General features: G+C 43.9%; 1 protein-coding gene across 1 annotated transcript in view; it reads right to left on the bottom strand.

Moving 5' to 3' along the window:
• Positions 1 to 1,188: 1,188 nt before the first annotated feature.
• LOC144676026 (substance-P receptor-like) overlaps positions 1,189 to 22,878 on the bottom strand; it is a gene marked incomplete at its 5' end in the record, with an annotated part of 52,966 nt that continues 31,276 nt past the window's right edge. The window contains 2 exons of the mRNA XM_078536549.1: positions 1,189 to 1,483; positions 3,004 to 3,200. Of these exons, the coding sequence (XP_078392675.1) occupies positions 1,189 to 1,483; positions 3,004 to 3,200 (492 nt within the window). The remainder of the gene's footprint in view (positions 1,484 to 3,003; positions 3,201 to 22,878) is intronic.

Here is a 22,878-nt window from a genome sequence, read left to right as displayed (position 1 = left end):
TTTAGGACAGAGATGAGGAGAAATGTTTTTCTCTTAGAGAGTTATGCAGCTTTGGAACTCTCTGCCTCAGAAGGCGGTGGAGGCAGGGTCATTGAATATTTTTAAAGCAGCGATAGATAGATTCTTGTTAGGCAAGGGAATCAAAGGTTATCGGGGGTAGATGGAAATGTGGAAGCCAAAACACAAGAAGATCAGCCATGATCTTATTGAATGGCGGAGCAGGCTCAATGGGCCGAATGGTCTCCTGTTCCTACTTCTTATGTTCTCTCACATTCTACTTTTCTAACATCTCCTTTATCTTACATCCCCCTTCTCTCACATTCTCACGTCCCCCTTCTCTCAAATTCTCACGTCCTCCTTCTATCATGTTCCCGTTTTCTCTCACACATTCTCCATATCTCACATCCTTTATGACTCATCCAGTCTCTCATCAACCAAATGCCATGTGATCACCTAAATACTCTTGGAATTATCTGATGAGGCAGCTTCAGCAATTCAATATGGGACATCATGGTGAAAATAAATTGAGAATAGATTCCATAGTTACATCGTACCAGATTCCCGCACTGGCACTTAATGCTTTGGAACCCAATGATCTTATGGTCTTTTTCCCACTCAGTTGGTAAACTTTGTAGCTGTTGGGAAGATGATCTGTGTGTCTTGTTATAATGAGAAACATCTGGATGAGTTTCTTTGCATCATTTGGAGGATCAATTTTAGAAGTGGTGAGTCATGAGGTTGTGAAGTTTTGTGTTGTGTTCTATACTGGGTGCTGAGGGAGCATGGCAGAATTCAACACATTTGGAGGTCAGGAGAGGAAGTGTACAAGCCTATTGCCTGAGGAGGTTGGTGGGCTATCAAGAGTTTTACAAATATACCACTTTAAAGATAAGGGGGTCATGTAGCAAGCACTTTCCAAAAGAGTTCTCAATATCAAGGAGCAAGTAATTTACAAGGGATATGTTCAAGGGATATTTTATGAGCTGCAGGGTTGAAGTGTTTGGGGCCCAAATTAGTGGTTCCATTTTGATTTGAAGTCTCCAATTGCTAGCTTTGAAGGACCACCAAGCTGAGATGTATTGGAGTAGGTTCATTAGGTGGTGACCTCCCAGTAGCTGAACAATGGCTGCCAGCTGTTTTGAATAATTTGCTCACTTTAGATTAGGGCCATTCATTAGATCTGACCACTTAATAGGGATCTGGCCTGCCATAGACACTGGAGGGCTCAGACCCAGTCTTTGTGATGCTGCGTGAAGATCCATTCAAGGTCAGGTCCAGTGACAAGTGTGTTGCCTTGATGGTCTCTTCGGCATCGTCCTCATTCTGATTGATGACCGTGGATACGGTAGTCTCCATCCGGCTAACCTTATACATGCTGCCTTGGTTTTGAAAGTACTTGGTAGATTTCATCTCCAACCCCTCGTAATCACTGTTTTTGACAAATGGACACCAGCGGAAAACACGGCGGAATCCAGCCCGGAACCTGAAACAGAAATCAACCGCAGAGTCTCACCATTGTCTGTCTAGCACATATAATGGCCAGGGATTTCCTCAAGAATTCTGATGGGTCACACGAGACGGTTCCACTTACATCAACTCTGGGAGTCCAGCTGACTCATATGGTAGAGCTATACCTCCCTGTATCCTTTACAAGGCAAATGACGTGAAGAGAGCCAGAAGGTACTGGTGTGGAGTCCCCATGTTGCTTCCCTGGCTCAGAGGGAACCAGTGTCATACTAGGGGCAACTCCACTCAGACAGATGGAGTGTCCAGGCCACCAGGTGGTGCAAGTGGACTCCCAAAAAAGCAGGTTTTGATTTTTAATAAGACAATAAGTGGCATCAGCCCCCTCCCCACCACAAATAGAGTGTTCTAAAGGGGGTTGGACATGGATGCCAGGGAATTGGGCCTGTCATGATGTCGACACCAATGCAAATTATACACTCTCACACTGAACCCACAAGCGACAACTTGGGGATTATACAGAGAGAGCATCTCCGATACTGGATATACACACCCTGTGATCGAAGTATTGCTGGACTGTAAGTCTGCACTGGTGGAATTCAGATGCAGAATGGAATTCGCAGTGAATCCCTACATTGCAAAAACTCACACATGAAGAACAGCTACTTTGCTGAGGTCTCAGTAAGCCACTAACATCTGTCAAGTTGTAATTCAGTGGAATTCCACAGAAGTGAAGCCCTAAGGGGTCATTGTGCAGTATAACAGCCTGTTGTATGACACCTTTAATGTAAGAGGAAGTCCCAACACATGAATGTTATCAAATGAAATTTGGCACCAAGCCACATAAGGAGATATGAGGGCAGATGACCAAAAACCTGGTCGAACAGATAGGCTTTAAGGAACATCTTAAAGGAGGAAAAAGAGAGATGGAGAGATTTCAACAGGGAATAGAGAGTTTAGCGTATTGGCAGTTGAAGGCACAGTTACCTCTGGTGCAATGATTAAAATTGAGAATGCTCCAGGTCAGAATTGAAGGAGCACTGACACATCAGAGGGTTACAGGACTGGAGGAGATTCTGGAAATAGGGAGGGGCAAGGCCATAGAGGGATCAAAAAAGAAGAATGAGAATTTTAAAACCAAGTTGTGGCCTAACTAGGTCAGTGAGCACAGGGATGATGGGTGAACAGGACTTGGTATGAGATTTCTATGGCCTCAACTTTACAGAGGACAAACTGGCCAGGAGTGTATTTGAATAGCCAAGCCTAGAGGTAATAAAAGCATAGTTGAGGCTTTCAGTAGCAACTGAGCTGAGGCAAGGGTGGAGTCGGGTGATGTTAGAGAGGTAAAAATAGGCAGTGATCAAGGTAGTGTGAATACATAGCTGGAAACTCATCTCAGTGTCAAGGTTGTGAACAATCTGCTTTAGCCGCTCATCCAGTTTGGCTGCCAAAGACCCTGGGGAATTCTCCAGTGTGCTGGTCATGACTTTGTTTTAACAGTAGTAGAGAAGGAGATTCCTTTCCCCTGTTAGGACTTACCGGTCATTGAGGCAGCAGTAGATGATGGGGTTGTACATTGTGGAGCTCATTGCAAGCCAGATGATGGTCAGGTACACTTGCTGGATGTACTTCTTCTGGTAGATCTCAGGGTGGAAGAGGTAGAGTAGGAAGTAGATGTGATAGGGAAGCCAGCACACAGCAAATGTGGTTACCACCACAATCATCATTTTTACCACCTATGGGCAGGGAGAAAGAGCAGCCCTTAGATAATTCAATTCTCTACAAATACAGCCAGATTTTAATGCTTTATTCAGGAGGTGGATTGAGTCAGTGGGATTTTTCTGCTGATCAAAACTGGAAGGTGAGCCTGGAGGAGTACAATATTTTCAGATAGGAAGGAAGAAGGAAGAAAGAAGAGAGACAGAGAGAGAGATAGAGAGGGAAAGAAGAATAAATGGATAAATGGACAGGGTACTTTTGAAATGAAATAAAACCTGGCTGGATACCAAGCCAGAGATTTCAGTGGTCATGTCAAACCAGTTTCTGAATCAAAGCCAATGGTTTCAGTGGTCATGTCTAACCACTTTCTGTTTCAAAGCCAGAGGTTTCAGTGGTCATGTCTAACCAGTTGCTGAATCAAAGCCAGAGGATTCAGTGGTCATGTTAACCAGTTTCGGAAACAACACCAAGGGCTTCAGTGGTCATATCTAACCAGTTTCTGAATCAAAGCCAACGGTTTCAGTGGTCATGTCTAACCAGTTTCTGAATCACAGCCAAGGGTTTCAGTGGTCCTGTCTAGCCAGTTCTTAAATCAAAGCCAGAGCTTTCAGTGGTCATATCTAACTATTTCCTGAATCAAAGCCAAAGGTTTCAGTGGTCATGTCTAACCAGTTCCTCAATCAAAGCCAAGGGTTTCAGTGGTCCTGTCTAGCCAGTTCTTAAATCAAAGCCAGAGCTTTCAGTGGTCATATCTAACTATTTCCTGAATCAAAGCCAAAGGTTTCAGTGGTCATGTCTAACCAGTTCCTCAATCAAAGCCAAGGGTTTCAGTGCCCATGTCTAACCAGTTCCTGAATCAAAGCTGGAGGTTTCAGTGGTCATGCGTAACCAGATCCTGAATCAAAACGGAGGTTTCAGTGGACATGTCTAACCAGATTCTGAATCAAAGCCGGAGGATTCAGTGGTCATGTCTAACCAGTTTCTGAATCAAAGCCAAGGGTTTCAGTGGTCATGTCTAACCAGTTTCTGAATCAAACCCAGAGTTTGCAGTGGTCATGTCTAACCATTTCCTGAATCAAAGCCAAGAGTTTCAGTGGTCATGTCTAACCAGTTTCTGAAGCAAAGCCGGAGGTTTCAGTGGTCATGTCAAACCAGTTTCTGTTTCAAAGCCAGAGGTTTCAGTGGTCATGTCTAACCAGTTTCTGAATCAAAGCCAAGGGTTACAGTGGTCATGTCTAACCAGTTTCTGAATCAAAGCCAGAGTTTGCAGTGGTCATGTCTAACCTGTTTCTGAATCAAAGCCGGAGGTTTCAGTGGTCAAGTCTAACCAGTTCCTGATTCAAAGCCAAAGGTTTCAGTGGTCATGTCTAATCAGTTTCTGAATCAAAGCCGGAGGTTTCAGTGGTCATGTCAAACCAGTTTCTGTTTCAAAGCCAGAGGTTTCAGTGGTCATGTCTAACCAGTTTCTGAATCAAAACCAGAGGTTTCAGTGGTCATGTCTCACCAGTTCATGAATCAAAGCCGGAGGTTTCAATGGTCATGTCTAACCAGTTTCTGAATAAAAACCTAGGGCTTCAGCGGTCATGTCTAACCAGTTCCTGAATCAAAACCAACGGTTTCAGTGGTCATGTCTAACCAGTTTCTGAATCAAAGCCAGAGGTTTGTGGTCATGTCTAACCAGTTCCTCAATCAAAGCCAAGGGTTTCAGTGGTCCTGTCTAGCCAGTTCCTGAATCAAAGCCAGAGATTTCAGTGGTCATATCTAACCATTTCCTGAATCAAAGCCAAAGGTTTCAGTGGTCATGTCTAACCAGTTCCTCAATCAAAGCCAAGGGTTTCAGTGGTCATGTCTAAGCAGTTCCTGAATCAAAGCCAAGAGTTTCAGTGGTCATGTCTAACCAGTTTCTGAATCAAAGACAGAGGTTTCAGTGGTCATGTCTAACCAGTTCCTGAATCAAAGCCAGAGCTTTCAGTGGTCATATCTAACCATTTCCTGAATCAAAGCCAAAGGTTTCAGTGGTCATGTCTAACCAGTTCCTCAATCAAAGCCAAGGGTTTCAGTGGTCACGTCTAACCAGTTTCTGAATCAAAGGCAGAGGTTTCAGTGGTCATGTCGAACCAGTTCCTGAATCAAAGCCGTAAGTTTCAGTGGTCATGTCTAATAAGTTTCTGAATCAAAGCCGGAGGTTTCAGTGGTCATGTCTAACCAGTTCCTGAATGCACGCCAAAGGTTTCAGTGGTCATGTCTAATCAGTTTCTGAATCAAAGCCAGATGTTTCAGTGGTCATGTCTAACCAGTTCCTGAATCCACGCCAAAGGTTTCAGTGGTCATGTCTAACCAGTTTTTGAATCAAAGCCAGAGGTTTCAGTGGTCATGTCTAACCAGTTCTTGAATCAAAGCCAAGGGTTTCAGTGGTCATGTCTAACTATTTCCTGAAGCATATCAGAGCTCTCAGTGGTCATGTCCAACCAGTTTGTGAATCAAAGCCGGAGGTTTCAGTGGTCATGTCTAACCAGTTTCTGAATCAAAGCTAGAGCTTCAGTGGCCATATCTAACCAGTTTCTGAATCGAAGCCGGAGAATTCAGCGGTTATGTCTAACCAGTTTCTGAATCAAAGCCAGAGCTTTCAATGGTCATGTCTAACCAGTTTCTGAATAAAAGCTTAGGGCTTCAGTGGTCATGTCTAAACAGTTGCTGAATCAAAGCCAGAGGTTTCAGTGGTCATGTCTAAACAGTTCCTGAATCAAAGCCAGAGGTTTCAGTGGACATGTCTAACCAGTTGCTGAATGAAAGCCAACGGTTTCAGTGGTCATGTCTAAACAGTTCCTGAATCAAAGCCAGAGGTTTCAGTGGACATGTCTAACCAGTTGCTGAATGAAAGCCAACGGTTTCAGTGGTCATGTCTAAACAGTTCCTGAATCAAAGCCAGAGGTTTCAGTGGACATGTCTAACCTGTTCCTCAATCAAAGCCAAAGGCTTCAGTGGTCATATCTAACCAGTTTCTGAATCAAAGACGGAGGTTTCAGCGGTCATGTCTAACCAGTTTCTGAATCAAAGCGAAGGGTTTCAGTGGTCATGCCTAACCACTTTCTGAATCAAAACCAGTGGTTTCAGTGGTCATGTCTAACCAGTTCCTGAATCAAAGCCGGAGATTTCAGTGGTCACGTCTAACCATTTCCGGAATAATAGCAGAACTTTCAGTATTCATGTCTAACCAGTTTCTGAATTAACGCCGGAGGTTGCAATGGTCATGTCTAACCAGTTTCTGAACCAAAGCTGAAGAACTCAGTGGCCATGTCCAACCAGATTCTGAATCAAAGCTAGAGCTTCAGTGGCCATATCTAAACAGTTTCTGAAACAACGCCGGATAATTCAGTGGTCATATCTAACCAGTTCCTGAATCAAAGCCAGAGGTTTCAGTGGTCATATCTAACCAGTTTCTTTATCAGAGCCGGAGGTTTCAGTGGTGATGTCTAGCCAGTTTCTGAATCAAAGCCAGAGGTTTCAGTGGTCATGTCTAACCAGTTCCTGAATCAAAGCCAGAGGTTTCAGTGGTCATATCTAACCAGTTTCTTTATCAGAGCCGGAGGTTTCAGTGGTGATGTCTAACCAGTTCCTGAATCAAAGCCAGAGGTTTCACTGGTCATGTCTAAGCAGTTCATGAATCAAAGCCAAGAGTTTCAGTGGCCATGTCTAACCAGTTTCTGAATCAAAGACAGAGGTTTCAGTGGTCTTGTCTAACCATTTCCTGAATCATAGCAGAGCTTTCAGTGGTCACGTCTAACCAGTTTCTGAATCAAAGGCAGAGGTTTCAGTGGTCATTTCTAATAAGATTCTGAATCAAAGCCGGAGGTTTCAGTGGTCATGCCTAACCAGTTCCTGAATCCACGCCAAAGGTTTCAGTGGTCATGTCTAATCAGTTTCTGAATCAAAGCCAGAGGTTTCAGTGGTCATGTCTAACCAGTTCCTGAATCCACGCCAAAGGTTTCAGTGGTCATGTCTAGCCAGTTTTTGAATCAACGCCAGAGTTTTCAGTGGTCATGTCTAACCAGTTCCTGAATCAAAGCCCGAGGTATCAATGGTCTTGTCTAACCAGTTTCTGAATCAAAGCCGGAGGTTTCAGTGGTCATGTCTAACCAGTTTCTGAATCAAGGCTAGAGCTTCAGTGGCCATATCTAACCAGTTTCTGAATCAAAGCTGGAGAATTCAGCGGTTATGTCTAACCAGTTTCTGAATGAAAGCCAGAGCTTTCAATGGTCATGTCTAACCATTTTCTGAATCAAAGCCAGAGGTTTCAATGGTCATGTCTAACCAGTTTCTGAATCAAAGCCAAGGGTTTCAGTGATCATGTCTAACCAGTTTATGAATCAAAGCCAGAGGGTTCAGTGGTCATGTCTAACCAGTTCCTGAATCAAAGCCACGGCTTTCAGTGGTCATGTCTAAACAGTTTCTGAATCAAATCCAGAGGTTTCAGTTGTCATGTCTAACCAGTTCCTGAATCAAAGCCAGAGGTTTCAGTGGTCATGTCTAACCATTTCCTGAATCATATCAGAGCTTTCAGTGGTCATGTCTAACCAGTTTCTGAATCAAATCCAGAGTGTCAGTGGCCATATCTAACCAGTTTCTGAATCAAAGTCAGAGAATTCAGCGGTCATGTCTAACCAGTTTAATGAACCAAAGCCAGAGGTTTCAGTGGTCATGTCTAACCAGTTTCTGAATCAAAGCCGGAGGTTTCAGTGGTCACGTCTAACCAGTTTCTGAATCAAAGGCAGAGGTTTCAGTGTTCATGTCGAACCAGTTCCTGAATCAAAGCCGGAGGTTTCAGTGGTCATGTCTAACCAGTTTCTGAATCAAAGCCGGAGGTTTCAGTGGTCACGTCTAACCAGTTTCTGAATCAAAGGCAGAGGTTTCAGTGGTCATGCCTAACCAGTTCCTGAATCCACGCCAAAGGTTTCGGTGGTCATGTCTAATCAGTTTCTGAATCAAAGCCAGAGGTTTCAGTGGTCATGTCTAACCAGTTCCTGAATCCACACCAAAGGTTTCAGTTGTCATGTCTAACCAGTTTTTGAATCAAAGCCAGAGTTTGCAGTGGTCATGTCTAACCAGTTTTTGAATCAAAGCCAGAGTTTTCAGTGGTCATGTCGAACCAGTTCCTGAATCAAAGCCAAGGGTATCAGTGGTCATTACTAACCAGTTCCTGAATCAAAGCCCAAGGTATCAATGTTCATGTCTAACCAGTTTCTGAATCAAAGCCGGAGGTTTCAGTGGTCATGTCTAACTATTTCCTGAATCATATCAGAGCTCTCAGTGGTCATGTCCAACCAGTTTGTGAATCAAAGCCGGAGGTTTCAGTGGTCATGTCTAACCAGTTTCTGAATCAAAGCTAGAGCTTCAGTGGCCATATCTAACCAGTTTCTGAATCAAAGCCGGAGAATTCAGCGGTTATGTCTAACCAGTTTCTGAATCAAAGCCCGAGGTATCAATGGTCATGTCTAACCAGTTTCTGAATCAAAGCCGGAGGTTTCAGTGGTCATGTCTAACTATTTCCTGAATCATATCAGAGCTCTCAGTGGTCATGTCCAACCAGTTTGTGAACCAAAGCCAGAGGTTTCAGTGGTCATGTCTAACCAGTTTCTGAATCAAAGCTAGAGCTTCAGTGGCCATATCTAACCAGTTTCTGAATCAAAGCCGGAGAATTCAGCGGTTATGTCTAACCAGTTTCTGAATGAAAGCCAGAGATTTCAATGGTCATGTCCAACCAGTTTCTGAATCAAAGCCGGAGGTTTCAGTGGTCATGTCTAACTATTTCCTGAATCATATCAGAGCTCTCAGTGGTCATGTCCAACCAGTTTGTGAACCAAAGCCAAGGGTTTCAGTGGTCCTGTCTAGCCAGTTCCTGAATCAAACCCAAGGGTTTCAGTGGACATGTCTAACCAGTTCCTGAATCAAAGCCGGAGATTTCAGTGGTCATGTCTAACCATTTCCTGAATCATAGCAGAACATACAGTGGTCATGTCTAACCAGTATCTGAATCAAAGCCAGAGGGTTCAATGGTCATGACTAACCAGTTTCTGAACCAAAGCTGGAGAATTCAATTGTCATGTCGAACCAGTTTCTGAATCAAAGCCAGAGGTTTCAGTGGTCATGTCTAACCATTTCCTGAATCATAGCAGAGCTTTCAGTGGTCATGTCTAAGCAGTTGCTGAATCAAAGCCGGAGATTACAGTGGTCATGTCTGACCATTTCCTGAATCATAGCAGAGCTTTCAGTGGTCATGCCTAACCAGTTTCTGAACCAAAGCTGGAGAATTCAGTGGCCATATCTAACCAGTTTCTGAATCAAAGCCAGAGGTTTCAGTGGTCATGTCTAACCAGTTTCTGAATCAAAGCCAAGGGTTTCAGTGATCATGTCTAACCAGTTTCTGAATCAAAGCCAGAGGGTTCAGTGGTCATGTCTAACCAGTTTCTGAATCAAATCCAGAGGTTTCAGTGGTCATGTCAAACCAGTTCCTGAATCAAAGCCGGAGGTTTCAGTGGTCATGTCTAACCATTTCCTGAATCATATCAGAGCTTTCAGTGGTCATGTCTAACCAGTTTCTGAATCAAATCCACAGTGTCAGTGTCCATATCTAACCAGTTTCTGAATCAAAGCCGGAGGTTTCAGCGGTCACGTCTAACCAGTTTCTGAATCAAAGGCAGAGGTTTCAGTGGTCATGTCGAGCCAGTTCCTGAATCAAAGCCGGAGGTTTCAGTGGTCATGCCTAACCAGTTCCTGAATCCACGCCAAAGGTTTCGGTGGTCATGTCTAATCAGTTTCTGAATCAAAGCTGGAGATTTCAGTAGTCATGTCTAACCATTTCCTGAATCATAGCAGAGCTTTCAGTGGTTATGTCTAACCAGTTTTTGAATCAAAGCCAGAGTTTTCAGTGGTCATGTCTAACCAGTTCCTCAATCAAAGCCAAGGGCTTCAGTGGTCTTATCTAACCAGTTTCTGAATTAAAGCCAGAGGTTTCAGTGGTCATGTCTAACCAGTTGCTGAATCAAAGCCAGAGGTTTCAATGGTCATGTCTAACCACTTTCTGAATCAAAGCCAGAGGTTTCTGTGGTCATGTCTAACCAGTTCCTGAATCAAAGCTGGAGGTTTCAGTGGCCATGTCTAACCATTTCCTGAATCATAGCAGAACATCCAGTGGTCATGTCTAACCAGTTTCTGAATCAAAGCCAGAGGTTTCAATGGTCATGACTAACCAGTTTCTGAACCAAAGCTGGAGAATTCAGTGGTCATGTCTAACCACTTTCTGAATCAAAGCCAGAGGTTTCAGTGGTCACGTCTAACCAGTTCCTGAAACAAAGCGGCAGATTTCAGTGGTCATGTCTAACCATTTCCTGAATCATAGCAGAGCTTTCAGTGGTCATGTCTAACCAGTTTCTGAATCAAAGCCGGAGATTTCAGTGGTCATGTCTATCCATTTCCTGAATCATAGCAGAGCTTTCAGTGGTTATGTCTAACCAGTTTCTGAACCAAAGCTGGAGAATTCAGTGGCCATATCTAACCAGTTTCTGAATCAAAGCCAGAGGTTTCAGTGGTCATGTCTAACCAGTTTCTGAATCAAAGCTGGAGGTTTCAGTGGTCATGTCTAACCAGTTTCTTAATCAAAGCCAGAGGATTCAGTGGTCATATCTAACCAGTTTCTGAATCAAAGCCAAGGGTTTCAGCGGTCATGTCTAACCAGTTTCTGAATCAAAGCCAGCGGGTTCAGTGGTCATGTCTAACCAGTTCCTGAATCAAAGCCACAGCTTTCAGTGGTCATGTCTAACCAGTTTCTGAATCAAATCCAGAGGTTTCAGTGGTCATGTCTAACCAGTTCCTGAATCAAAGCCGGAGGATTCAGTGGTCATGTCTAACCAGTTCCTGAATCAAAGCCGGAGGATTCAGTGGTCATGCCTAACCATTTCCTGAATCATATCAGAGCTTTCAGTGGTCATGTCTAACCAGTTTCTGAATCAAATCCACAGTGTCAATGGCCATATCTAACCAGTTTCTGAATCAAAGTCGGAGAATTCTGCGATCATGTCTAACCAGTTTCTGTACCAAAGCCAGAGGTTTCAGTGGTCATATCTAACCAGTCTCTGTATCAAAGCCGGAGGTTTCAGTGGTCATGTCTAACAAGATTCTGACTCAAAGCCAAGGGTTTCAGTGGTCATGTCTAACCAGTTTCTGAATCAAAGTCAGAGGTTTCAGTGGTCATGTCTAACCAGTCTCTGTATCAAAGCCGGAGGTGTCAGTGGTCATGTCTAACAAGATTCTGACTCAAAGCCAAGGGTTTCAGTGGTCATGTCTAACCAGTTTCTGAATCAAAGCCAGAGGTTTCAGTGGTCATTTCTAACCAGTTCCTGAATCAACGCCAAGGCTTCCAGTGGTCATGTCTAACCAGCTTCTGAATCAAAGCCAAGGGTTTCAGTGGCCACGACTAACCAGTTTCTGAATCAAAGCCGGAGGTTTCAGTGGTCATGTCTAAACAGTTCCTGAATCAAAACCGGAGGTTTCAGTGGTCATGTCTAACCATTTCCTGAATCATAGCAGAGCTTTCAGTGGTCATGCCTAACCAGTTTCTGAATCAAAGCCCGAGGTTTCAGAGATCACATCTAACCAGTTGCTGAATTAAAGCCAGAGTTTGCAGTGGTCATGTCTAACCAGTTTCTGATTCAAAGCCAGAGATTTCAGTGGTCATGTCTAACCAGTTCCTGAATCAAAGCCGGAGATTTCAGTGGTCATGTCTAACCATTTCCTGAATCATAGCAGAGCTTTCAGTGGTTATGTCTAACCAGTTTCTGAATCAAAGCCGGAGATTTCAGTAGTCTTGTCTAACCATTTCCTGAATCATAGCAGAGCTTTCAGTGGTTATGTCTAACCAGTTTCTGAATCAAATCCAGAGGTTTCAGTGGTCATGTCTAAGCAGTTCCTAAATCAAAGCCGGAGGTTTCAGTGGTCATGTCTAACCAGTTTCTGAATCAAAGTCAGAGGTTTCAGTGGTCACGTCTAACCAGTCTCTGTATCAAAGCCGGAGGTTTTAGTGGTCATGTCTAACAAGTTTCTGACTCAAAGCCAAGGATTTCAGTGGTCATTTCTAACCAGTTTCTGAATCAAATCCAGAGGTTTCAGTGGTCATGTCTAAGCAGTTCCTAAATCAAAGCCGGAGGTTTCAGTGGTCATGTCTAACCAGTTTCTGAATCAAAGTCAGAGGTTTCAGTGGTCACGTCTAACCAGTCTCTGTATCAAAGCCGGAGGTTTTAGTGGTCATGTCTAACAAGTTTCTGACTCAAAGCCAAGGATTTCAGTGGTCATTTCTAACCAGTTTCTGAATCAAAGCCACAGGGTTCAGTGGTCATGTCTAACCAGTTTCTGAATAAAAGCCAGAGGTTTCAGAGATCATGTCTAAACCAGTTGCTGAATTAAAGCTAAGTGTTTCAGCGGTCATGTCTAACCACTTTCTGAATCAAAGCCGGAGGTTTCAATGGTCATGACTAACTAATTTCTGAACCAAAGCTGGAGATTTCAGTGGTCATGTCTAACCACTTTCTGAATCAAAGCCAGAGGTTTCAGTGGTCATGTCTAACCAGTTTCTGAATCAAAGCCGGAGATTTCAGTGGTCATGTCTAACCAGTTCCTGAATCATAGCAGAGCTTTCAGGGGTTATGACTAACCAGTTTCTGAACCAAAGCTGGAGAATTCAGTGGCCATATCTAACCAGTTTCTGAATCAAAGCCAGAGGTTTCAGTGGTCATGTCTAACCAGTTTCTGAATCAAAGCCAAGGGTTTCAGTGGTCATGTCTAACCAGTTTCTGAATCAAAGCCAGAGGGTTCAGTGGTCATGTCTAACCAGTTCCTGAATCAATGCCACGGCTTTCAGTGTTCATTTCTAACCAGTTTCTGAATCAAATCCAGAGGTTTCAGTGGTCATGTCTAACCAGTTCCTGAATCAAAGCCGGAGGTTTCAATGGTCATGTCTAATCATTTCCTGAATCATATCAGAGCTTTCAGCGGTCATGTCTAACCAGTTTCTGAACCGAAGCCAGAGGTTTCAGTCATCATGTCTAACCAGTTTCTGAATCAAAGTCAGAGGTTTCAGTGGTCATGTCTAACCAGTCTCTGTATCAAAGCCAGAGGGTTCAGTGGTCATGTCTAACCAGTCTCTGTATCAAAGCCGGAGGTTTCAGTGGTCCTGTCTAACCAGTCTCTGTATCAAAGCCAGAGGGTTCAGTGGTCATGTCTAACCAGTCTCTGTATCAAAGCCGGAGGTTTCAGTGGTCATGTCTAACCAGTCTCTGTATTAAAGCCAGAGGGTTCAGTGGTCATGTCTAACCAGTCTCTGTATCAAAGCCGGAGGTTTCAGTGGTCATGTCTAACCAGTTCCTGAATCAAAGCCACGGCTTTCAGTGGTCATGTCTAACCAGTTTCTGAACCGAAGCCAGAGGTTTCAGTGGTCATGTCTGACCAGTTTCTGAACCGAAGCCAGAGGTTTCAGTTGTCATGTCTAACCAGTTTCTGAATCAAAGTCAGAGGTTTCAGTGGTCATGTCTAACCAGTCTCTGTATCAAAGCCAGAGGGTTCAGTGGTCATGTCTAACCAGTCTCTGTATCAAAGCCGGAGGTTTCAGTGGTCATGTCTAACCAGTTCCTGAATCAAAGCCACGGCTTTCAGTGGTCATGTCTAACCAGTTTCTGAATCAAAGCCAGAGGTTTCAGAGATCATGTCTAACCAGTTGCTGAATTAAAGCTAAGTGTTTCAGTGGTCATGTCTAACCAGTTTCTGAATCAAAGCCACAGTTTGCAGTGGCCATGTCTAACCACTTTCTGAATCAAAGCCGGAGGTTTCAATGGTCATGACTAACCTGTTTCTGAACCAAAGCTGGAGATTTCAGTGGTCATGTCTAACCATCTCCTGAATCATAGCAGAGCTTTCAATGGTCATGTCTAACCAGTTTCTGAATCAAAGCCGGAGATTTCAGTGGTCATGTCTAACCATTTCCTGAATCATCGCAGAGCTTTCAGTGGTTATGTCTAACCAGTTTCTGAACCAAAGCTGGAGAATTCAGTGGCCATATCTAACCAGTTTCTGAATCAAAGCCAGAGGTTTCAGTGGTCATGTCTAACCAGTTTCTGAATCAAAGCCGGAGGTTTCAGTGGTCATGTCTAACCAGTCCTGAATCAAAGCCAGAGGTACCAGTGGTCATGTCTAACCAGTTCCTGAATCAAAGCCAGAGGTTTCAGTGGTCATGTCTAACCAGTTCCTGAATCAAAGCCAGAGGTTTCAGTGGTCATGTCTAACCAGTTCCTGAATCAAAGCCAAGGGTTTCAGTGTTCATGTCTAACCAGTTCCTGAATCAAAGCCACGGCTTTCAGTGGTCATGTCTAACCAGTTTCTGAATCAAATCCAGAGGTTTCAGTGGTCATGTCTAACCAGTTCCTGAATCAAAGCCGGAGGTTTCAGTGGTCATGTCTAACCATTTCCTGAATCATATCAGAGGTTTCAGTGGTCATGTCCAACCAGTTTCTGAATCAAAGTCGGAGAATTCAGCGGTCATGTCTAACCAGTTTCTGAACCGAAGCCAGAGGTTTCAGTGGTCATGTCTAACCAGTTTCTGAATCAAAGTCAGAGGTTTCAGTGGTCATGTCTAACCAGTTTCTGAATCAAAGCCGGAGGTTTCAGTGGTCATGTCTAACCAGTTTCTGAATCAAAGCCAGAGGTTTCAGTGGTCATGTCTAACCAGTTTCTGAATCAAAGCCGGAGGTTTCAGTGGTCATGTCTAACCAGTTTCTGAATCAAAGCCAAGGGTTTCAGTGGTCATGTCTAACCAGTTTCTGAATCAAAGCCAAGGGTTTCAGTGGTCATGTCTAACCAGTTCCTGAATCAAAGCCACGGCTTTCAGTGGTCATGTCTAACCAGTTTCTGAATCAAATCCAGAGGTTTCAGTGGTCATGTCTAACCAGTTCCTGAATCAAAGCCGGAGGTTTCAGTGGTCATGTCTAACCAGTTCCTCAATCATATCAGAGCTTTCAGTGGCCATATCTAACCAGTTTCTGAATCAAAGTCGGAGAATTCAGCGGTCATATCTGACCAGTTTCTGAACCGAAGCCAGAGGTTTCAGTGGTCATGTCTAACCAGTCCTGAATCAAAGCCAGAGGTATCAGTGGTCATGTCTAACCTGTTTCTGAATCAAGGCCAAGGGTTTCAGTGGCCATGTCTAACCAGTTTCTGAATCAAAGCCGGAGGTTTCAGTGGTCATGTCTAACTAGTTCCTCAATCATATCAGAGCTTTCAGTGGTCATATCTAACCAGTTTCTGAATCAAAGTCGGAGAATTCAGCGGTCATGTCTAACCAGTTTCTGAACCGAAGCCAGAGGTTTCAGTGGTCATGTCTAACCAGTTTCTGAACCGAAGCCAGAGGTTTCAGTCGTCATGTCCAACCAGTTTCTGAATCAAAGTCAGAGGTTTCAGTGGTCATGTCTAACCAGTCTCTGTATCAAAGCCAGAGGGTTCAGTGGTCATGTCTAACCAGTCTCTGTATCAAAGCCGGAGGTTTCAGTGGTCATGTCTAACCAGTTCCTGAATCAAAGCCACGGCTTTCAGTGGTCATGTCTAACCAGTTTCTGAATCAAAGCCAGAGGTTTCAGAGATCATGTCTAACCAGTTGCTGAATTAAAGCTAAGTGTTTCAGTGGTCATGTCTAACCAGTTTCTGAATCAAAGCCACAGTTTGCAGTGGTCATGTCTAACCACTTTTTGAATCAAAGCCGGAGGTTTCAATGGTCATGACTAACCAATTTCTGAACCAAAGCTGGAGATTTCAGTGGTCATGTCTAACCATCTCCTGAATCATAGCAGAGCTTTCAATGGTCATGTCTAACCAGTTTCTGAATCAAAGCCGGAGATTTCAGTGGTCATGTCTAACCATTTCCTGAATCATAGCAGAGCTTTCAGTGGTTATGTCTAACCAGTTTCTGAACCAAAGCTGGAGAATTCAGTGGCCATATCTAACCAGTTTCTGAATCAAAGCCAGAGGTTTCAGTGGTCATGTCTAACCAGTTTCTGAATCAAAGCCGGAGGTTTCAGTGGTCATGTCTAACCAGTCCTGAATCAAAGCCAGAGGTATCAGTGTTCATGTCTAACCAGTTCCTGAATCAATGCCACGGTTTTCAGTGGTCATGTCTAACCCGTTTCTGAACCGAAGCCAGAGGTTTCAGTGGTCATGTCTAACCAGTTTCTGAATCAAAGTCAGAGGTTTCAGTGGTCATGTCTAACCAGTCTCTGTATCAAAGCCGGAGGTTTCAGTGGTCATGTCTAACAAGTTTCTGACTCAAAGCCAAGGGTTTCAGTGGTCATGTCTAACCAGTTTCTGAATCAAAGCCAGAGGTTTCAGTGGTCACGTCTAACCAGTTTCTGAATCAAAGCCAGAGGTTTCAGTGGTCACGTCTAACCAGTTTCTGAATCAAAGCCAGAGGTTTCAATGGTCATGTCTAACCAGTTTCTGAATCAAAGCCAGAGGTTTCAGTGGTCATGTCTAACCAGTTTCTGAATCAAAGTCGGAGGTTTCAGTGGTCATGTCTAAACAGTTCCTGAATCAAAACCGGAGGTTTCAGTGGTCATGTCTAACCATTTCCTGAATCATAGCAGAGCTTTCAGTGGTCATGTCTAACCAGTTGCTGAATCAAAGCCAGAGTTTGCAGTGGTCATGTCTAACCATTTCCTGAATCAAAGCCAAGGCCTTCAGTGGTCATGTCTAACCAGTTTCTGAATCAAAGCCAAGGGTTTCAGTGGTCATTTCTAACCAGTTTCTGAACCAAAGCTGGAGAATTCAGTGGCCATATCTAACCAGTTTCTGAATCAAAGCCAGAGGTTTCAGTGGTCATGTCTAACCAGTTTCTGAATCAAAGCCGGAGGTTTCAGTGGTCATGTCTAACCAGTTCCTGAATCAATGCCACGGCTTTCAGTGGTCATGTCTAACCAGTTTCTGAACCGAAGCCAGAGGTTTCAGTGGTCATGTCTAACCAGTTTCTGAATCAAAGTCAGAGGTTTCAGTGGTCATGTCTAACCAGTCTCTGTATCAAAGCCGGAGGTTTCAGTGGTCATGTCTAACAAGTTTCTGACTCAAAGCCAAGGGTTTCAGTGGTCATTTCTAACCAGTTTCTGAACCAAAGCTGGAGAATTCAGTGGCCATATCTAACCAGTTTCTGAATCAAAGCCAGAGGTTTCAGTGGTCATGTCTAACCAGTTTCTGAATCAAAGCCGGAGGTTTCAGTGGTCATGTCTAACCAGTTCCTGAATCAATGCCACGGCTTTCAGTGGTCATGTCTAACCAGTTTCTGAACCGAAGCCAGAGGTTTCAGTGGTCATGTCTAACCAGTTTCTGAATCAAAGTCAGAGGTTTCAGTGGTCATGTCTAACCAGTCTCTGTATCAAAGCCGGAGGTTTCAGTGGTCATGTCTAACAAGTTTCTGACTCAAAGCCAAGGGTTTCAGTGGTCATGTCTAACCAGTTTCTGAATCAAAGCCAGAGGTTTCAGTGGTCACGTCTAACCAGTTTCTGAATTAAAGCCAGAGGTTTCAGTGGTCACGTCTAACCAGTTTCTGAATCAAAGCCAGAGGTTTCAGTGGTCACGTCTAACCAGTTTCTGAATCAAACCCAGAGGTTTCAGTGGTCACGTCTAACCAGTTTCTGAATCAAAGCCAAGGGTTTCAGTGGTCACGTCTAACCAGTTTCTGAATCAAAGTCGGAGGTTTCAGTGGTCATGTCTAAACAGTTCCTGAATCAAAACCGGAGGTTTCAGTGGTCATGTCTAACCATTTCCTGAATCATAGCAGAGCTTTCAGTGGTCATGTCTAACCAGTTGCTGAATCAAAGCTAAGTGTTTCAGTGGTCATATCTAACCAGTTTCTGAATCAAAGCCAGAGTTTGCAGTGGTCATATCTAACCATTTCCTGAATCAAAGCCAAGGCCTTCAGTGGTCATGTCTAACCAGTTTCTGAATCAAAGCCAAGGGTTTCAGTGGTTATGTCTAACCAGTTTCTGAACCAAAGCTGGAGAATTCAGTGGCCATATCTAACCAGTTTCTGAATCAAAGCCAGAGGTTTCAGTGGTCATGTCTAACCAGTTTCTGAATCAAAGCCGGAGGTTTCAGTGGTCATGTCTAACCAGTCCTGAATCAAAGCCAGAGGTACCAGTGGTCATGTCTAACCAGTTCCTGAATCAAAGCCAGAGGTTTCAGTGGTCATGTCTAACCAGTTCCTGAATCAAAGCCAGAGGTTTCAGTGGTCATGTCTAACCAGTTCCTGAATCAAAGCCAAGGGTTTCAGTGTTCATGTCTAACCAGTTCCTGAATCAAAGCCACGGCTTTCAGTGGTCATGTCTAACCAGTTTCTGAATCAAATCCAGAGGTTTCAGTGGTCATGTCTAACCAGTTCCTGAATCAAAGCCGGAGGTTTCAGTGGTCATGTCTAACCATTTCCTGAATCATATCAGAGGTTTCAGTGGTCATGTCCAACCAGTTTCTGAATCAAAGTCGGAGAATTCAGCGGTCATGTCTAACCAGTTTCTGAACCGAAGCCAGAGGTTTCAGTGGTCATGTCTAACCAGTTTCTGAATCAATGCCAGAGGTTTCAGTGGTCATATCTAACCAGTCTCTGTATCAAAGCCGGAGGTTTCAGTGGTCATGTCTAACAAGATTCTGACTCAAAGCCAAGGGTTTCAGTGGTCATGTCTAACCAGTTTCTGAATCAAAGTCAGAGGTTTCAGTGGTCATGTCTAACCAGTCTCTGTATCAAAGCCGGAGGTGTCAGTGGTCATGTCTAACAAGATTCTGACTCAAAGCCAAGGGTTTCAGTGGTCATGTCTAACCAGTTTCTGAATCAAAGCCAGAGGTTTCAGTGGTCATTTCTAACCAGTTCCTGAATCAACGCCAAGGCTTCCAGTGGTCATGTCTAACCAGCTTCTGAATCAAAGCCAAGGGTTTCAGTGGCCACGACTAACCAGTTTCTGAATCAAAGCCGGAGGTTTCAGTGGTCATGTCTAAACAGTTCCTGAATCAAAACCGGAGGTTTCAGTGGTCATGTCTAACCATTTCCTGAATCATAGCAGAGCTTTCAGTGGTCATGCCTAACCAGTTTCTGAATCAAAGCCCGAGGTTTCAGAGATCACATCTAACCAGTTGCTGAATTAAAGCCAGAGTTTGCAGTGGTCATGTCTAACCAGTTTCTGATTCAAAGCCAGAGATTTCAGTGGTCATGTCTAACCAGTTCCTGAATCAAAGCCGGAGATTTCAGTGGTCATGTCTAACCATTTCCTGAATCATAGCAGAGCTTTCAGTGGTTATGTCTAACCAGTTTCTGAATCAAAGCCGGAGATTTCAGTAGTCTTGTCTAACCATTTCCTGAATCATAGCAGAGCTTTCAGTGGTTATGTCTAACCAGTTTCTGAATCAAATCCAGAGGTTTCAGTGGTCATGTCTAAGCAGTTCCTAAATCAAAGCCGGAGGTTTCAGTGGTCATGTCTAACCAGTTTCTGAATCAAAGTCAGAGGTTTCAGTGGTCACGTCTAACCAGTCTCTGTATCAAAGCCGGAGGTTTTAGTGGTCATGTCTAACAAGTTTCTGACTCAAAGCCAAGGATTTCAGTGGTCATTTCTAACCAGTTTCTGAATCAAATCCAGAGGTTTCAGTGGTCATGTCTAAGCAGTTCCTAAATCAAAGCCGGAGGTTTCAGTGGTCATGTCTAACCAGTTTCTGAATCAAAGTCAGAGGTTTCAGTGGTCACGTCTAACCAGTCTCTGTATCAAAGCCGGAGGTTTTAGTGGTCATGTCTAACAAGTTTCTGACTCAAAGCCAAGGATTTCAGTGGTCATTTCTAACCAGTTTCTGAATCAAAGCCACAGGGTTCAGTGGTCATGTCTAACCAGTTTCTGAATAAAAGCCAGAGGTTTCAGAGATCATGTCTAAACCAGTTGCTGAATTAAAGCTAAGTGTTTCAGCGGTCATGTCTAACCACTTTCTGAATCAAAGCCGGAGGTTTCAATGGTCATGACTAACTAATTTCTGAACCAAAGCTGGAGATTTCAGTGGTCATGTCTAACCACTTTCTGAATCAAAGCCAGAGGTTTCAGTGGTCATGTCTAACCAGTTTCTGAATCAAAGCCGGAGATTTCAGTGGTCATGTCTAACCAGTTCCTGAATCATAGCAGAGCTTTCAGGGGTTATGACTAACCAGTTTCTGAACCAAAGCTGGAGAATTCAGTGGCCATATCTAACCAGTTTCTGAATCAAAGCCAGAGGTTTCAGTGGTCATGTCTAACCAGTTTCTGAATCAAAGCCAAGGGTTTCAGTGGTCATGTCTAACCAGTTTCTGAATCAAAGCCAGAGGGTTCAGTGGTCATGTCTAACCAGTTCCTGAATCAATGCCACGGCTTTCAGTGTTCATTTCTAACCAGTTTCTGAATCAAATCCAGAGGTTTCAGTGGTCATGTCTAACCAGTTCCTGAATCAAAGCCGGAGGTTTCAATGGTCATGTCTAATCATTTCCTGAATCATATCAGAGCTTTCAGCGGTCATGTCTAACCAGTTTCTGAACCGAAGCCAGAGGTTTCAGTCATCATGTCTAACCAGTTTCTGAATCAAAGTCAGAGGTTTCAGTGGTCATGTCTAACCAGTCTCTGTATCAAAGCCAGAGGGTTCAGTGGTCATGTCTAACCAGTCTCTGTATCAAAGCCGGAGGTTTCAGTGGTCCTGTCTAACCAGTCCCTGTATCAAAGCCAGAGGGTTCAGTGGTCATGTCTAACCAGTCTCTGTATCAAAGCCGGAGGTTTCAGTGGTCATGTCTAACCAGTCTCTGTATTAAAGCCAGAGGGTTCAGTGGTCATGTCTAACCAGTCTCTGTATCAAAGCCGGAGGTTTCAGTGGTCATGTCTAACCAGTTCCTGAATCAAAGCCACGGCTTTCAGTGGTCATGTCTAACCAGTTTCTGAACCGAAGCCAGAGGTTTCAGTGGTCATGTCTGACCAGTTTCTGAACCGAAGCCAGAGGTTTCAGTTGTCATGTCTAACCAGTTTCTGAATCAAAGTCAGAGGTTTCAGTGGTCATGTCTAACCAGTCTCTGTATCAAAGCCAGAGGGTTCAGTGGTCATGTCTAACCAGTCTCTGTATCAAAGCCGGAGGTTTCAGTGGTCATGTCTAACCAGTTCCTGAATCAAAGCCACGGCTTTCAGTGGTCATGTCTAACCAGTTTCTGAATCAAAGCCAGAGGTTTCAGAGATCATGTCTAACCAGTTGCTGAATTAAAGCTAAGTGTTTCAGTGGTCATGTCTAACCAGTTTCTGAATCAAAGCCACAGTTTGCAGTGGCCATGTCTAACCACTTTCTGAATCAAAGCCGGAGGTTTCAATGGTCATGACTAACCTGTTTCTGAACCAAAGCTGGAGATTTCAGTGGTCATGTCTAACCATCTCCTGAATCATAGCAGAGCTTTCAATGGTCATGTCTAACCAGTTTCTGAATCAAAGCCGGAGATTTCAGTGGTCATGTCTAACCATTTCCTGAATCATCGCAGAGCTTTCAGTGGTTATGTCTAACCAGTTTCTGAACCAAAGCTGGAGAATTCAGTGGCCATATCTAACCAGTTTCTGAATCAAAGCCAGAGGTTTCAGTGGTCATGTCTAACCAGTTTCTGAATCAAAGCCGGAGGTTTCAGTGGTCATGTCTAACCAGTCCTGAATCAAAGCCAGAGGTACCAGTGGTCATGTCTAACCAGTTCCTGAATCAAAGCCAGAGGTTTCAGTGGTCATGTCTAACCAGTTCCTGAATCAAAGCCAGAGGTTTCAGTGGTCATGTCTAACCAGTTCCTGAATCAAAGCCAAGGGTTTCAGTGTTCATGTCTAACCAGTTCCTGAATCAAAGCCACGGCTTTCAGTGGTCATGTCTAACCAGTTTCTGAATCAAATCCAGAGGTTTCAGTGGTCATGTCTAACCAGTTCCTGAATCAAAGCCGGAGGTTTCAGTGGTCATGTCTAACCATTTCCTGAATCATATCAGAGGTTTCAGTGGTCATGTCCAACCAGTTTCTGAATCAAAGTCGGAGAATTCAGCGGTCATGTCTAACCAGTTTCTGAACCGAAGCCAGAGGTTTCAGTGGTCATGTCTAACCAGTTTCTGAATCAAAGTCAGAGGTTTCAGTGGTCATGTCTAACCAGTTTCTGAATCAAAGCCGGAGGTTTCAGTGGTCATGTCTAACCAGTTTCTGAATCAAAGCCAGAGGTTTCAGTGGTCATGTCTAACCAGTTTCTGAATCAAAGCCGGAGGTTTCAGTGGTCATGTCTAACCAGTTTCTGAATCAAAGCCAAGGGTTTCAGTGGTCATGTCTAACCAGTTTCTGAATCAAAGCCAAGGGTTTCAGTGGTCATGTCTAACCAGTTCCTGAATCAAAGCCACGGCTTTCAGTGGTCATGTCTAACCAGTTTCTGAATCAAATCCAGAGGTTTCAGTGGTCATGTCTAACCAGTTCCTGAATCAAAGCCGGAGGTTTCAGTGGTCATGTCTAACCAGTTCCTCAATCATATCAGAGCTTTCAGTGGCCATATCTAACCAGTTTCTGAATCAAAGTCGGAGAATTCAGCGGTCATATCTGACCAGTTTCTGAACCGAAGCCAGAGGTTT

Source organism: Cetorhinus maximus, unplaced genomic scaffold, assembly GCF_964194155.1.
Source record: "Cetorhinus maximus unplaced genomic scaffold, sCetMax3.hap1.1 HAP1_SCAFFOLD_1299, whole genome shotgun sequence".
Taxonomy (NCBI): Eukaryota; Metazoa; Chordata; class Chondrichthyes; order Lamniformes; family Cetorhinidae; genus Cetorhinus; species Cetorhinus maximus.
The sequence above is the reverse complement of the archived record's forward strand: the minus strand, read 5'-3'. Positions and strand labels throughout refer to the sequence as shown.